At 41.2% G+C, this 16,169-nt stretch overlaps 1 protein-coding gene across 2 annotated transcripts in view; it reads right to left on the reverse strand.

The window, feature by feature from the left end:
* The window catches only part of CLIP4 (CAP-Gly domain containing linker protein family member 4), a 49,500-nt gene that overhangs the window by 15,416 nt on the left and 17,915 nt on the right, over nt 1-16,169 (reverse strand). For both annotated transcript variants that reach the window (XM_075204383.1, XM_075204384.1), the window contains exons 7-11: nt 13,160-13,378; nt 8,676-8,811; nt 7,192-7,332; nt 3,182-3,259; nt 546-680 (exon numbers count right to left, since the gene is read on the reverse strand). In XM_075204383.1, coding sequence (XP_075060484.1) covers nt 546-680; nt 3,182-3,259; nt 7,192-7,332; nt 8,676-8,811; nt 13,160-13,378 — 709 coding nt within the window. The remainder of the gene's footprint in view (nt 1-545; nt 681-3,181; nt 3,260-7,191; nt 7,333-8,675; nt 8,812-13,159; nt 13,379-16,169) is intronic.

Consider the following 16,169-nt stretch of genomic DNA (forward strand, 5'->3'; position numbering starts at 1 on the left):
GGGCCAGATGCCGGGGATGATTAAAATCCAATGTGTTAGTTTATAATGCAGATACTAATTCTACATTGGTCATACAGAATTGGTCCTGACACGAGACAAATAAACGACTCAAGAGGACACCAATTCCATAAGACCGTCTGTACATTTCTGCCATCTCCTTGAAGCTCGTTAGAGACTCTAATATGTAGGAAATCTAATGTAGAAAACAGGGTGGTCGTATTGCAATAGTTATACAGCAGTCTGAAGCGACAGCTAGCTCCAGGGAACCAGACGGTGATTATATGGGTGCAGACATAAACAGTCATAGCAGCTATGACATCTATACAAGGAACACTGAGCTTTCATTCAGCACTGCCAGCAGATATAGGAAAGCTACAGACAGTGTTGAATTACACATTAAAAGTTGTGTTTTTGTGATATTGGCCCTGTAAACACCCCACTTCTGTCTGTTCCACAGTCCTTGCACAAACGGATAATTAATACACTATTCAAATACACACGCTTCTTATTTGAAAATAAACTTGTATTGTATCCTGCTGACGTACCTGGGGAAAAGCTTGTCTTCCCGTAAAATCTCACAGTGCCGATTCTCTGGCCAACTACAAGGACGCGGTCGCCAGGCTGGAACTCTGTCTGCTCTAGTGGCGGACTTCCCGTGGAGGACACAGGGTTCTGAACACCTGCAAACAAGGCCCAAATTAATAGTAAGCAAACTGTGAGAGGAACAGGGTGAGGGTGGAGGAAGCAGTAACAGATGGTGTGTTGCAAAGGGCCAGGCCAGGTGAGAGTACATGACAAAACATACGAAGATAATTGCATGCAGTTCACACAGCAGTGCGGACAAAATGAAAATGTAATAAAGTGAAAGGTAGATATACCCCATACTCACAACTGTGAGCGATGGTTAAAAATACACTGAAGCAATTAAATATACTCCCATATACTTGTCCTTGATTATTCTGCATGAATCTATAAAACACACAGAGCGGCAGAGGAATGCAAATCCATTCACACATTTGCATTTAAAGAATAAATGTATATAAATAAGATAAATTAAAGCCAATGGAGTCAATCCGACCTTCACAGATTTTTCATCCATTCCGGTGCATTGTAACGTTTTAGTTTAGTGTAGTTTAGGTCAAAGAAAGACTCAAATGTCTTTAGTGCATTCACAAGAACACAGAGGTGTGAACGAAACAAACAAATTAATCTGGTGTTGCAGGTGTCTTAGTGGAGCTACGAGAGACCCAGGCACAGCAATAACGTTGGGTGATGGTGCAGAGAGTAAGAGATCCACCAAGTAATCAGCCCACAACACACAGGACAGGGACCTAACCAGCGGGATTATATTACACTTCATGGAGGTTGGCAGCCGCAGATGACTGGGGAGTGGCGGCTTAGTCTCTAGTAAGGAGGAGGATGAAGAGGAAGAGCAAGAAGTGAAGCTGGATCCAATGTAGAACACTGAAACAGGGAATGGAAAACAGCTACAGACAACGATAAAAGCAACAAACATGCAGAAACATACTCCTTCTGTTCTGTTACTATAAGTAGCTTCTCTGTGTAACTCGAGTTTACTATTTAAAGAGGACACAAGTAGTGGAGAGACAGAGCTCTGTCCAGTCTACAGGGGGTGACACTAGCAGTGGAGACCTAGACTGGACAAGGCTCTGTCTCTCCACTGCTAGTGTCACACCTCTAGACTGGACAAGGCTCTAGGTGTGACACTAGCAGTGGAGAGACAGAGCTCTGTCCAGTCTACAGGGGTGACACTAGCAGTGGAGAGACAGAGCTCTGTCCATTCTAGAGGGGGTGACACTAGCAGTGGAGAGACAGAGCTCTGTCCAGTCTACAGGGGTGACACTAGCAGTGGAGAGACCTAGACTGGACAAGGATCTGTCTCTCCACTGCTAGTGTCACACCTCTAGACTGGACAAGGCTCTAGGTGTGACACCAGCAGTGGAGAGACAGAGCCTTGTTCAGTCTAGAGGTGTGACACTAGCAGTGGAGAGACAGAGCTCTGTCCATTCTAGAGGGGGTGACACTAGCAGTGGAGAGACAGAGCCTTGTCCAGTCTAGAGGTGTGACACTAGCAGTGGAGAGACAGAGCTCTGTCCATTCTAGAGGGGGTGACACTAGCAGTGGAGAGACAGAGCCTTGTCCAGTCTACAGGGGTGACACTAGCAGTGGAGAGACAGAACTCTGTCCATTCTAGAGGGGGTGACACTAGCAGTGGATAGACAGCGCTCTGTCCAGTCTACAGGGGTGAAACTAGCAGTGGAGACACAGAGCTCTGTCCAGCCTAGAGAGGTGACACTAGCAGTGGAGACACAGACAGAGCTCTGTCCAGCCTAGAGGTGTGACACTAGCAGTGAAGAGACAGAGCTCTGTCCAGTCTACAGGGGTGACACTAGCAGTGGAGAGACAGAGCTCTGTCCAGTCTAGAGGGGTGACACTAGCAGTGGGGAGACAGAGCTCTGTCCAGTCTACAGGGGTGACACTAGCAGTGGGGAGACAGAGCTCTGTCCAGTCTACAGGGGTGACACTAGCAGTGAAGAGACAGAGCTCTGTCCAGTCTACAGGGGTGACACTAGTGACAGACAGACAGAGCCTTGTCCACTCTAGAGTAGTGTTCTGTCAAGTCTAGAATGACGTCGGCAGTGGATTGGCGAATGGTGGGGGAAGAGGCAGCAATTTGCACAGTATGCTGTAAGTACGCTAAAACAGTGGCTACTTAATTGAAAACAAAAAATAAAGACTGCACCATTTGCTAACAGGTCCCCTTTAACAAACTAATATGTAGAATATGTTGTATAATCTCCCATCTTTGTAAATACTTCAGAAAAGCACCTGATCCTCTGCTAGACATTAACAGTTCCCCAGATACTGATGTACGAGCCCTAGTCATGGAGTCTTAGGCTTCTACATATGTTTCTAATTTAAACAGACAGGAAACTGATCAAAACACTCGAGATCTGGAGGCGTCTCAAAGTGATGGAAACTATTGTCATAGGTCAGAGGCGACATATCTGTGATGAACTCTTTCATGTTCCTCCTTGATGTGAATTACCAGCGTCAGAGATGGAGTTACAGACCCCCAGCTGTCATCATCTATTTTAGGTGGCTGTTATACAATGTATGGAGCAGGAAGCACTGAGGTCTATGGTCACCAAGTTATCACCTTTCTTTGTAGACGGATCATTAGAGGATTCCTCATTGCTTTGAAGAGACGCTGTATTTTTCTTGGACAGAACCAGCCCTGTTAGGATGATAAATCATTAGTAGCTTATTTATTGTCCGCATTTTATAATTAGAAAATAATTAAGAAAATATTAGTAATAAAAACTACCCAAATGTGATTTCCAGATAGACAGAGAGAAGGAATAAAGACTAACTCAAGTAGCAGACAAAACTGGACCAGTATATTATCAAATTGACAAAAAAAACAATAATAATAATCATCATCATCATCATAATAAATTATACAGCGGGACAATTTCTAAGACAGAAAGGGGATATTTAGGAAGACTTGTGATCCTCAGCAAATGTGATCTTATGATGGTGCTTTATTAAAATGAGTTATTCATGTTAGAAACATCAGTCTTTATTCTGTACAGTAATTGGCCATTGTTATAGGTATTTCATAGAGGTTTATGCATAGTAAATACAATATGTACAGTAAATACAATATGTACTTCTTTCCAGGATACAGGTACAAGGACAAAGCACAGAGGAGAGCAAGCTGTGATTATTACATTGGTTCATGCATAAACCATGTCACACGGATGTTTGAATACTCTGCAGAGGCTCCACAGAAGACTAAACATTAATGTCAATACCTTCAGAAAGGATTAAAGAAAACGTGTGATTTTTGCCTTTATAGAGTTGGTATTTCACAAGAAATCTCATATTGCTTAGAAATGTAAACAGTGCATCTTACTAATCCCAGAGCTGATTGCAATTGACTTTATTAATAATAATAAGCCACGGCTGTATGCTGTGAGCATGTACCTGCTACGCTGAGCCCAGGCTGTACACTGTGAGCATGTACCTGCTACACTGAGCCCAGGCAGCATGTGGTGGGCACGAGACTGCTACGCTGAGCCCAGGCAGCATTTGGTGAGTACGAGACTGCTACGCTGAGCCCAGGCTGTACGGTGTGAGCATGTAAATGCTACGCTGAGCCCAGGCAGCGTGTGGTGGGCACGAGACTACTACCCTAAGCCCAGGCTGCATGTGATGGGCACCTGACTGCTACACTGAGCCCAGGCAGCATGTGGTGGGCACGAGACTGCTCCATTGAGCCCAGGCTGCATGTGGTGGGCACGAGACTTCAACGCTGAGCCCAGGCAGCATGTGGTGGGAAAGGGATTAAGGTGGACACAAGATAACACCTGGTAAAAGTCTGTATGGTTGGCACAGGGGTTTATATGGTAAAATTGAGGCCGTTGTGCTGAGCAAAGAGCTATATGTGCCTAGCATGTATATATACGATTTGCCATTATGCACACACTATTTATGTTTTAATCATACCAACAGACGTGGTCTGTGTGGCACACTTTGTATGTCTTTTCTCCATAGATACATGATGGCATGCTATTCTGGATATTACCATGTACCATAGTAACAGTTCATTTCATACCCATTATACTGTATAACCATTACGTACAAATCCTGTTTTCCATCATGTTTCCGTTTACCCCGGACACGTGATACAAGACATTCCTAAATGTCAACTAATCCGAGTGAAGCGTAAATGTGAAGAACCGCAGGAGTATGAGAAACACAAATACTATATGATACATTGTTGTTATTCTTTACAAACTTTAAACTCCATCATTACACAGCTGGATATAACCGTCTTCGATGTGTGACCCCAGAATAATGACACAGAAAGATTGTGTTCATTTTATACCCACTTTTTTTCCCGCAATGTTGAAACAAGTTTATATGGTCATACAATAACACCGACAGCTTTTCAAAAAAGAAATGAAATTGCCATTAACCAAGAAGTCTCCACGTTTCTGGCATAGACTTGGGAAGAATATTGAGGACAGTGGCGGATCCAGGGGGGGGGGGGCGATCGGGGCATTCGCCCCCCCCTAGCAGCAAAAAGGTAGGTCCCAGCCGCCGATTAAAATGGGAGAGCCGGGCTAAGCGCGCGTGGGGGCGGGGCTAAATGTGGGCCAGCCAATCAGAGTGGTCCCAGCCGGCGACCACAATGGGAGGGGGCGAGGCCAATCGCGGGCGGAAAGCGGGGTTAACGCAGGCCAGCCAATCAGAGCAAAGGAGGGGCGTGATTATGCAAAATCGCCCCCCCTAAACATAAAGTCTAGATCCGCCCCTGATTGAGGATCATTTGTATTATTCTGCTTTCAAACCTTTACAAGATCCAAAGACAACTACATCTTGGCCAAATACCAAATCTATAGGCGGTTTCAGATGTGGTAGTTTTGTTCATACGGGATCCAGCAAAAATAGATCATTGACCCCCAGAAAGAGAATACATAGTTTGAGATTTGATCAATTACGAAATTTAGTTTATCCTTCCATCTACATCTGTTCTTGTTTTTATGTGGAGTGTATGATCCATCCATTGAAATTAAGTTTAAGAATCATATGGGTGATGATAGTGCGGTAGCATAAAATGTCAATAATGTCTTTATTCTAGTCCTATAGGCCAGGAGAGACCGGGATATTTATAAGAGAGAGACTCTTATTGGGTAAATCGCTTTCATGCTCTCAAAGATTTTGAGAGATATTGAGTAAACTGCTTTTCTGTAGCCAACAGTGTCTACTTCATGATGAAATAAGAATGGTTTAATGTTGTATTATATAATCATAACAACAATAATAATATAGTGTGTCATGAGACCACAGTACATACTTCTAAAATAATTTTAAATATCTTTATTTTGCATTGCACATAATTTAAATTTGTTCCCATTATCGTTAGTGTTTAATTCCTATTAAATCATTATTAAGCATCATTTTACATTATGTCTGTCCCAATGAGATCATCCAATTAGAATAGAATGTGTCAAGAATAATGGACTTTTGTTACACATAATGAGATGCTATTATGCGACTTCCTTCTTAGTCCTTTTATAGTACAAGTATCACTCGATTGTGTCACAGAAACCATCCGTGGTCTGTATTCAGAGGACCACGGTTCAATTCACTTCTTTGATCGTGGACATAGTGTCTCATAACTGGAGCATGAGTATATTGATTATGTGCTACTAATTCACTGCACATGATGGATCAATCAGTTGACTTTTTACTACATGTTTTATCACATGCTACATCATAATATGTGAATGTTCTACTCCAATCTGCGCTGATTAATGATTTCCAGTTGCTCAAGCACTACATTCACTTTATAGTCTGAATTCCACTTCACGTTATATTATAGGACACTATACTGACTGTTTGGCACCAATTTGTAAGCATATTATTATGCAATATAACAATCATGTTACTTGAAGTGTTCGGGTCAATACTATGGACTATACTGTATCATCTGTTTCATGTATGGCATAAAATGTATATTTTTTCAACTTGAATCATATTTATGCGGATCATCATTTTTCACTTTTGATGTTGAATCCTGTTTTCAGGCTAAAGTAAATTTTAATTATGAACAGAATAAATTACATATTGCTACATACCACAGTAGTTTCTTTATAAACGGCATTTATAAAGTACGATAATATCCTGGATGTATTTATCCCAAACTGTAGGATTCTAAACATTCCTTATAGGATTCCATTCCAGGATCAATCTGACATATATCCTGTCGTCATTATTACACAGTAGGGGGTATTCAATTAGGTCCGAGATTCCCGGCACCGCGTCAGAACGAGCCGTGAAGACAATCCGCTGGATCCCAATAACGTGGACTTTCAATCGTACCCCATAGGGCAGCAAATGAAAATCTGCGATGTTGTGGTACCATATTAACATACCTGCGCAGCTAATTGAATACCTCCCCTAGGTGTTTTAATTCATGCCGCACTACGTATGCCGTCTAGTTCACAAATCTCATACTCGGAGAGATTTTTTTCCGTAGCTTCAATGAGATCACAGAAGTGTAGACGTTGGGTATACCTTAAATTCTAACCGGTTGCCAACCTCTGGTGAACACTATACGCCATATTGAAGAATATATATAGCTGCTGTAAAACTTACCACTGTTAACCTTCGATGTTACGCGGCTCAGGTCCACCTTCGGAGCTTTGGCAGAACTAGAGGTTCTGGTAGACGAACTTCTGATAAAGGTCTTCATTGGTTCATTCACTTTTTTAATCTTTGACAGCGGCGCAAAAATACCTGATATGAGATTAGGGAGCAAAACGTAATTTTTAGTGTCCAGTATAGAATATTTTGGTAGTAGACAGACTGCAGTATTGGACAATGACAATGTGCATTGGTTCAGCACTGTGTGTAGGACACAAATGAAACGTAAAGTCCCCATGAGTTAGTGATCACACATGTCAAAATGAATTATGTGTTAACCCTCTCCTGCCTCTAACTAGCAGATCATCAGAGAATCCGTGTTCAGGAACCTGCCGTTCAGGAGATCCCCAAACCTCTCTGCAATTGCCAGGAGAAATCTGAATTCCAGCAGTTCCGACGCTAGGACTGTGTCCAAACCAGACTGTCAGACTGTGCCAAGACTTCACCCAGTGTTCTCAAGTGATAAGCACCAATGTGTCAGAGATTGTGGAATTCAGGATAAAGCTGGGAACACACTGATGCAATTCTGGTGCAGATCACACGATAAGCAACCGTTTGCTCAGATATGGCAAGAGTGTGCACACTCCCACGATCATGTTTTATCTCATCAAAGCACATCGTATCTCTTGATTTGGTTCGCTAGGCTTCCTAAAAATCACGATGGAACGATGTCAGGCAAATGTGGCAGTGTGTACGCACGCACGACCAGCAGCGAAGGCAGATATCTGTACAGTGTACAGAGTCACCATCTTTTGGTTGTGAGAGATGAAGATCACAGATCTGAAGGTAAATCATGTAGGTGTATACACAGGAATCTGCTGATCATCGGGACTTTCAGTCGTTGGTTAAATCGTTACAGAAATTGCGTCTGAAGTAAGATTGTATAGGTGTGTACCCAGCTTTAGTTGTTAGACATTGGAGGGGGTGAGTATTTAGTGAACGTCAAGGGCCCCTAAAATAACACAGCTGCAGTTCTGCTAGTTGGGGGAGGGAATTAACTTCGCAGGACAGAATATGTTTTTATCGTAACACATAGATATATGGCTAATTACTCTGCAAGAGCAGTTATAACATTTTACATTCCTACACTGGCTCTTTGACACCACATTAAAAGGAGTTTTGTTAGCTATTCACCCACTCAGATTCTATTGGTTAACTATTTGCGCTTCCATATACTGCAGCATATATTTTAATCCTTAAGAGCCAGCATTAGCACCATAAAAAGAGCGCCCATTGCAAATATACCTTTAAACATAAATTAGATAAACAAAGTTACATTATACAAAGTAATTCAGAATCTATTGCGCTGATGGATCCCAGTGATCACACATCCAGAGATCCTACCTCAGCGTTAATACTGTGTTTCAGAAAATTCTGAATTACTTTATTATTCCGCGATACGTTTCATTTACAAGATAACATATAGTCACCCATACCATGTCTTGCTGGGCATTTAAAATACTGTACTCCACCGATGGTGCCGTCGTTCTTTCCTTCCGATTCGTCCATCTCTACGCCAGCCCACTGGCCAAGGGCGAACTGCGTGGGGCCACAATACCGTAACGTGCCCACCTAGAAAGATAAACGGCCCATCAGTCTGACAGATTCTCCAGATCTGCCCAGTAGATTTCACTCTGCATCTACTACAGTAAGACTAGATCTGGTCTAATATGGATAGCATGTTACAAAAGGAATAGTCAGCCCTGCGGCAGAATTATTATTATTATTATATACATATTTCTGGAGAATGACATAATGTGCCTCCAGAAGCTCCGTTCTCTGCATCTGCACACCGATAGGGTTTTGTTGTTAGAATCAGAAAACGCATTTTCTCTCCTGTGGAAAACAAGGTTTTATCTGTTCACAATCTTCCAAGACAAACAGAACAAGTTGGAGGATGAACTCTGTTTCATCACAAGAGCTTCCCATGATTATTCTCCACTAATGTCCAACCTGCCCCTTCTACAATACAGCTACAAGCAGTGGAGACAGACATTCTGCCAGCTTTGCCACCCTCATTCATTTCTAAAATGTTCACGTCGCGTTTAAATGTTTAGAACACGGTGCACAGTTCCCAGCCAGGAGGGGAAGTGGGATCCAGGACACTTCCACAAGAAATCGAATGTTGTAGAATCCTCCGGCACACACACAGCTCACACAATAGCATCTTACTTGGTCTTTGGATGAAAAATATCTATTTCTTGGGGAGTATTTGATGTACATCACGAATCACAAAGAAGAAGACAAGGTGGCACTAACAGGTTTATTGGATGAGCAAAACACACATTTATTCAAAGTCATTAAAACACAGTGTGCACTAGATTTTCCTTGTATTTTTTTCTATGGTGCTCTGTGGAGGGAGTTTGAGTAATAATGGAAATAGTGCTCATTTGGGTTGAAAATCTTCTTTTCAACTATTAAATGGATGAGTGATAGTAAAACATGTTTAATCACAATTACTAAGGTGATACAAGTTAAACTTTGCTTTCTTTCTTTTCCGCTGAGTTCTATTAGAGTCACAGAATTCTACTGCTACCTATTTGTCATGTGTCAAGGAGCGCTACCCGTACAACAGAGCATGGAAAAACCATCTAAAGCTCATACACTAAATGGCCAAAAGAATGTGGACCCCCCCCCCCCTTGTAATTAGTGTACGTGCCCATTTCAGCCACACCCACTGCTAACGGGCGTAGAATCCAGCATACAGCCATGTAATCTCCGTAATCAGACAATAGCAGTATAATCCATCATACTCATTGTGACAATGTCAGATACAACAAGTCAGCTTGTCAAATTTCTGCCCTGCTAAACCTGCCCCAGTCAGCTGTAAGTACTGTTGTTGTGAAGAAGAAACATCTAGGGACAACAACAGCTCAGCCATGTAGTGGTAGCCACACAAGCTCACAGAACGAGCGCTGAACCACAGATTGTGTGAAAATCCTTTGGTCCTAGATTGCAACATTCACTACCAAGTTTCAAACCACCTCTGGAAGGAACGTCGCTTTGTCAGGAGCTTCATAGGTTGGGATTCCATGGCTGAGCAGCCGCACACAAGATCATCATGTGCAATGCTAAACGTCGACTGGAGTGGTCTAAGCACACCGCCATTGGACCAGTGCTCTCTGGATTGACCAATCAAAGGGAGGACCAGCTCCATATTAATGCCCATGGTTTTGGAATCAGATGTCCAACAAGCACATATGGGTGTGATGGTCGGGTGTCCACATACTTTTGGCCATGAGGTGTATGTGCAAATGAGGCCTTCAAAGTTTAAACAAAAGGAACATAAAGCTACGTAGCTGGCTATTCTGTCTTAATCGGGCACATATATTTCATCCTTTTGGCATCTTAAGGGTTAAGTGGATGAAATTAAAACTCATTTACAAAATCGGAACAATTGTAGAGGCTGCAAAATTCTGAAGTCCTCTTTTTTTTTTTTTTTTTTTTTTTTTTTTATAAGTGTGCTCATTATAAGAGGAAAACAGCATTCCCTGGTGGGTAATTACACTGCTTTACCCGCTGTGCCGGACAGCTGGCGCGAGCCACAAAACCGCAGCTACTGTCTACATATGGCGCAGAACTGTGTTTCTGTAAAGCAAAGTGCAGCTTACACAAAGGTCCGACACATGGACAGGAACATCACTGCCAACTGGGCGGATTACTAGACACTAAAGCTGAATAATCTACTATACAAACAGTCCACCACATCATATGGGCACTGGCCCTGGCTCAAACTAACTTGCATACAGGATTCAATATTTAAAAAGGAAAGGGTCATCGAGGGTTGGCAGCTCATACCTTAAGGATTGTGTAACCAGAAAATAATTGGACAGACTTACAGACATTTAGTGCTGAGATGTGTCAGCATTAATTAGGACAAGAGTTACAGTAAGAAGGGGATAACAGACAGGCTACGTTGTATTTTGAGACGTTGGATCCATATCAGCAGCTTTTTCAGCCATTGTCCTAGGACTGCAGAATGAGCAGCTTCTACAGTTTGTGATAGAGGGGGAATGAAATACTCCATCACTCTTTACATACACAAAACTGCAGCAGAATGCCAATTTATAAATGAACAGTGCATTCATTTGTAACTATAAACATATCTACATTGTAATATACTTTACTGACCAATTCTGAACAATTAGTCTTTAAAATTAACAGGTATGAGATTTCTTTGTACAGAATGTTTTACAATAATAAGTAAATGAATTGCTGAGCACTCTAGATAATAGATCCTATACCCGTCTATCAAACATTTCATCCAAAGCTACTAAGATTAACGCTCTTCTCCAGGCTAATGCATAAAAACATACATGGTTATTAGAAAGCTAAAAAGGCTTATTGAAAAGGGAGTGATCAAGTTATTGTCTGGTACACGCCCTACTACAACTTTCTGTTGTTACCTTCCAGGCTTCCATCTGTGTTTTTCAGCAATAACTTTATATCAATCAGGCAGAGTGGTTTCTTTTAGCTCCCTGATGATACAAAGATTTGGATGAAAAGGACACATGGATGCTTGATAGATACAACAATGTATTTAGTAAAAGTCGCAGGAGGATATGTACAAACCAATACACTATATAAGATCACTGATCTGATACTTATTACATTATTATTATCATTACATTAGGCACACTTACACCCTAGCAGAATGCACATTTTAAATAAAAATAGCAAAACTAGCATCGTCCAAGTATATCCTAGGAATGGAAGCAATAGTCCTTAATGCGAAATTCTAGGTAAAAACAAAACAAACAACAGTCAATGGTTCTTATAAGTCCTCAGCCGGCTGATAGATGTACAGCAAAGTATAGATGTAACAAAACAGAATTCATTTACAGACAAGGGCGCCCCCTGGTGATCATGAAGCATAATGCACTGTAAAACAGAACAATCCTTTGTGCAGCCGTTTACTAAACCAATTATTCTGATTTTAAACATCATCCGCTATAATTGTAGCTACAAATTATGCATCATCTGCTGTGTTCCTGCATGTCATAAAGACCAGAAATATCCAGCTATAATCTGGGTGACATGTTAATTGCTGCCAGTTTGAGAAAGCACATCACTCATAAAATCTAATGAATGCACATGGCAATCAGAACACTGCATAAGTGTAACAACTGTTCACATCTCAAGGCTGAAGGATCTTGTTAAGCAATAATCGGCTTTAATATATTTTGTTTATGGCAACGAGATTTTGTTTCTGACAAAATCAAGGACTTTAAAAACACCAAATTTTTGTTTTGTAACAACGGTGGTTTATAGCATTTTGCAAACATTGCTGCCCAAAATCTTTGTGTTTTTACTTCAGTCAATGTTAGGGTGTTAAAAGTGATGATATGTAATAAAATAATACAACTAAAAAAACTAACTAGTTGTACTTCACTGCATGTCCCACTTCTGTGCTGACAACTGCCAGATTTAACATGATTACTTATAAATGTCATCATTCTGGAGCTTGGACTTGAGCGACAACCCTTTAGTATCGTCGGCCATATGATATGCTTTGCCATTTGAGCTTTTTGTCCTATATCATCACCATTATATGTACTCTGCAAGGCTGTGATGGGCAACACTTCAGGGGCCGCGGGGGTGGCCCTCTAACCTCCCAAGTGGCTGCACGTTACAATTAATCTCAGCAAGTTAAAACAATACAATTAATCAAAGAAAGACACTTATCTCTAATAACATATAAGCAGTCATTTTAATACAAGATAAAATATTTCACTAAGCTGTCACAAACAAATCATAAAATAAAGCAGGAAGGAGCTGTGGGAAGGCCACTTGTAGCCACTGGTCTAAGGAGAGTATGATGTCATTTAAACATGGGCATTTAAATTTGCAGCACAATTGACTTTATAATTTATTATGATCAGATATCAGCAGTCACATTGATCACTTCCAATAACCATACCTTCTGTCCGGCGATCAGCACTCTGTCTCCCAGCTTCAGCATGTTCCCAGGCAACTCATCATAGCTGGGGAGGGAGACCGGGGAGAGATCACCCGACAAAGGCATGGCGTTCGTCAGCATCCGTGTGATCTCTTTGGCGACAGCTGCTGCGTCAGCCATCTCCAGAGGCATATCCACGGGGTCGGGAACGACGTCCGCTGGAACGCGTCCTCTGTCGTCCTGCACATGAAGACAGAGCTCGGTGACAATGGTCGGGGGAGACAAGGTCAGGAACGCGGAACTTCCTTACTGGAAACTAAAACGTCCCAAGAAAACGCTGATCAACGGCACAAATTCTCTCTCTACATGACATACACACATATTATAGACATGTAGAATTCAGGAGCCAGTTATACCTAGTAGATATGGAACTTTGAAGGTGCTGGGAATTTTTCCATCCATTGACATTAATAGAAATTAGTTCTCATTGTTAGGTGCCAGCAATATTAGATTATATTTTTTAGGTGTGCAGCAGACACTTTCTCTGTGCATGTCACCTATATACAGTGTAGTAACAAGTAACTCAGTGATGCCACAGTTTCCTGGTGAATTGATCGGCTGTGGACTAATAAATATTGTCTCAAACAAAAAAAATGACCTTCACCGGTATAGACAACAGGTGAGTATTGTCAGCCAGCAGGACACAGTAGTACTTATTACACACCTGGGGGTAAATGCATCAAGCTGAGAGTTTTTCCGGCGGGTTTGAAAAGTGGAGATGTTGCCTGTAGCAACCAAATCAGATTCTAGCTGTCATTTTGTAGAATGTACTAAATAAATGATAGCTAGAATCTCATTGGTTTTCAAACCCGCCGGAAAACTCTCAGCTTGATACATTTACCCCCTGGTAGTTAGATAATTTTAACTTCACACCCCGTTCCCTCTGAATGTGACCTGTATTATTGAAGACTAAATTCCATGAATAGCTCAGAATGTCAAATCCAAATTTAAACAGAGTGGGGGTAGGGGAGAGGTGTGGCTCCCCTCTAATGTTACCGAGCCACTGGAAGAGGTTTCTTGCAGGATCAAAGAGAAGAAACACTACTTCCCGATCTAGTGACCACAGGTAACACATAGCTCCTATTTATACTGAGGAGGAGAAGCCTTTCAAGTAGGAGACAGACAGAACCGGACAGAACAAAGAAATTGTTACGGCTTTTAGTAAAACACACCCAAAAAGAATTGTTTTGGGAACACACAGTTGCCCGATAATCTGGATTGATATCGATGTGTGGTCATAAAACGAACCTGATGCTTAGCACTAATTCAATCGTCATGGATGGGAACATCGGTGGACAAGTTGGATGAGAACAGCAGACAGCTATTAGTCTCTGTGCTTTCATCTTCTGACCACTAACAGGCCCCGGTGAGTGTACGGACAAATTATACTTAGTCCCTCATCCTTGGCCAGCATTAGAAGCAGAGAACAAAAGGAACAATAGGAGCAAAGAAACACTGGAAAGTACCATAAGGATAGCGCAAGAGATGGACAATTCCCAGTAACTGGCAACATCTGTAATTTAAACGTACATAGAACAAAAACAATAGATAATTTGTTCTAAATCCAATTCATTCATTAACGTGACGGGTAAGCTGCATTGTCTCCGTGAAATTCAGAATAGCTCTCTATTCAGAAAATAATTTATAAACTTGCTTACTGCACGCTGCCATATATCAGAGAAAATCCACACCTAATTATCATTTATATATATAGCGCCAACAATTACCTAGTGCTGTACAGAACTTTGCTTAGTTTGAGCTCAGTGCCATAAAAAAAGAAAGAATTGTATATCTTTCAAACACAATATTACAAGACTTATTTCATCAAACTGGGTCTTAGTTTATACAGGGAACTTTCAGGTCTCAAAAGGAGCAGCACCGCGCTTTTTGTGATTTAAAAAATGCATCGCCGTTTTCTATGGATGCGCTCTGGTATTTATTAACGTTGCAAAGTTTAGCAATAAACATTTGGTGATTTTAAAGGATACTAAACTATTACTGAACGCGATAGGCAAAGAAGAATGGCACAGAGCGATTCAGAAGTTTTCTACAGACATAAGAGAAGGTTATTTCCTGCTCACAGAATTTCCTGTTGACTAGAAAAACCTCACATTGGTGACATTTACACAGCGCACCGTATCAGAAAAACACAGAATACTGGTAAAAAAAATAAATATAGAAATTGAATAACATAATTGAGGTAACACACATCCGGCAGTTGATCACTTCAAGTCACAGGACGGTTACTTGTAGTTTATATGTTTAATAGTTATTTAGGACATCCCTCCCCCTATGTAACAGGCCACATGTAGAAAGATAGTGGGCCTGAGTCATTAAGGCAAAAATGGAGTAAATGTTCTCTGGGACAAACCATGTTACAATTGAAGGGGTGCAAATTAGTTTATTATTTTGCACATAAGTTAAATACTGGCTGTTTTTCATATAGCACACAAATACTTAATATCTTTATTACTACACTGAAATTTAAAGTTGATCTAGGACATGCCCTACCCCAACTATAAATCTGTCCCCACATTTTAAATTTACCTCCCCCTCCAATGCAACATGGTTTTGCCCAGGTGCAAATGTTACTCCTTTTGTATGCTTTACTCTCCTTAATGACTCAGGCCCAGTGTGTATAAAGAGAATTCGCACAATCTCTGTGATGACCAACACCAGGTAACACAAATCCACAAGTAACTGTACAACAAGCAATGAGACTGGTTACATTGTCATGTCTGAGAATACTGTACTATATATCTGTACCAGGACAACATGGAAAGCTCTGCAACATGGAACACAATAAGCATAAAATAATCTGTTAATAAGAAGTGTTCATTTATAGTATTTATTTATTTTTCAACAAGTATTCCATGGAATTTTGCGTAGAGAACCCATTAATGACTATTTGTACTATATAATAAAGCTCGGGCTGTCACACTGCTTCTAACACGGACATATTGTGCTGCAG

Source organism: Mixophyes fleayi, chromosome 3, assembly GCF_038048845.1.
Source record: "Mixophyes fleayi isolate aMixFle1 chromosome 3, aMixFle1.hap1, whole genome shotgun sequence".
NCBI lineage: Eukaryota > Metazoa > Chordata > Amphibia > Anura > Limnodynastidae > Mixophyes > Mixophyes fleayi.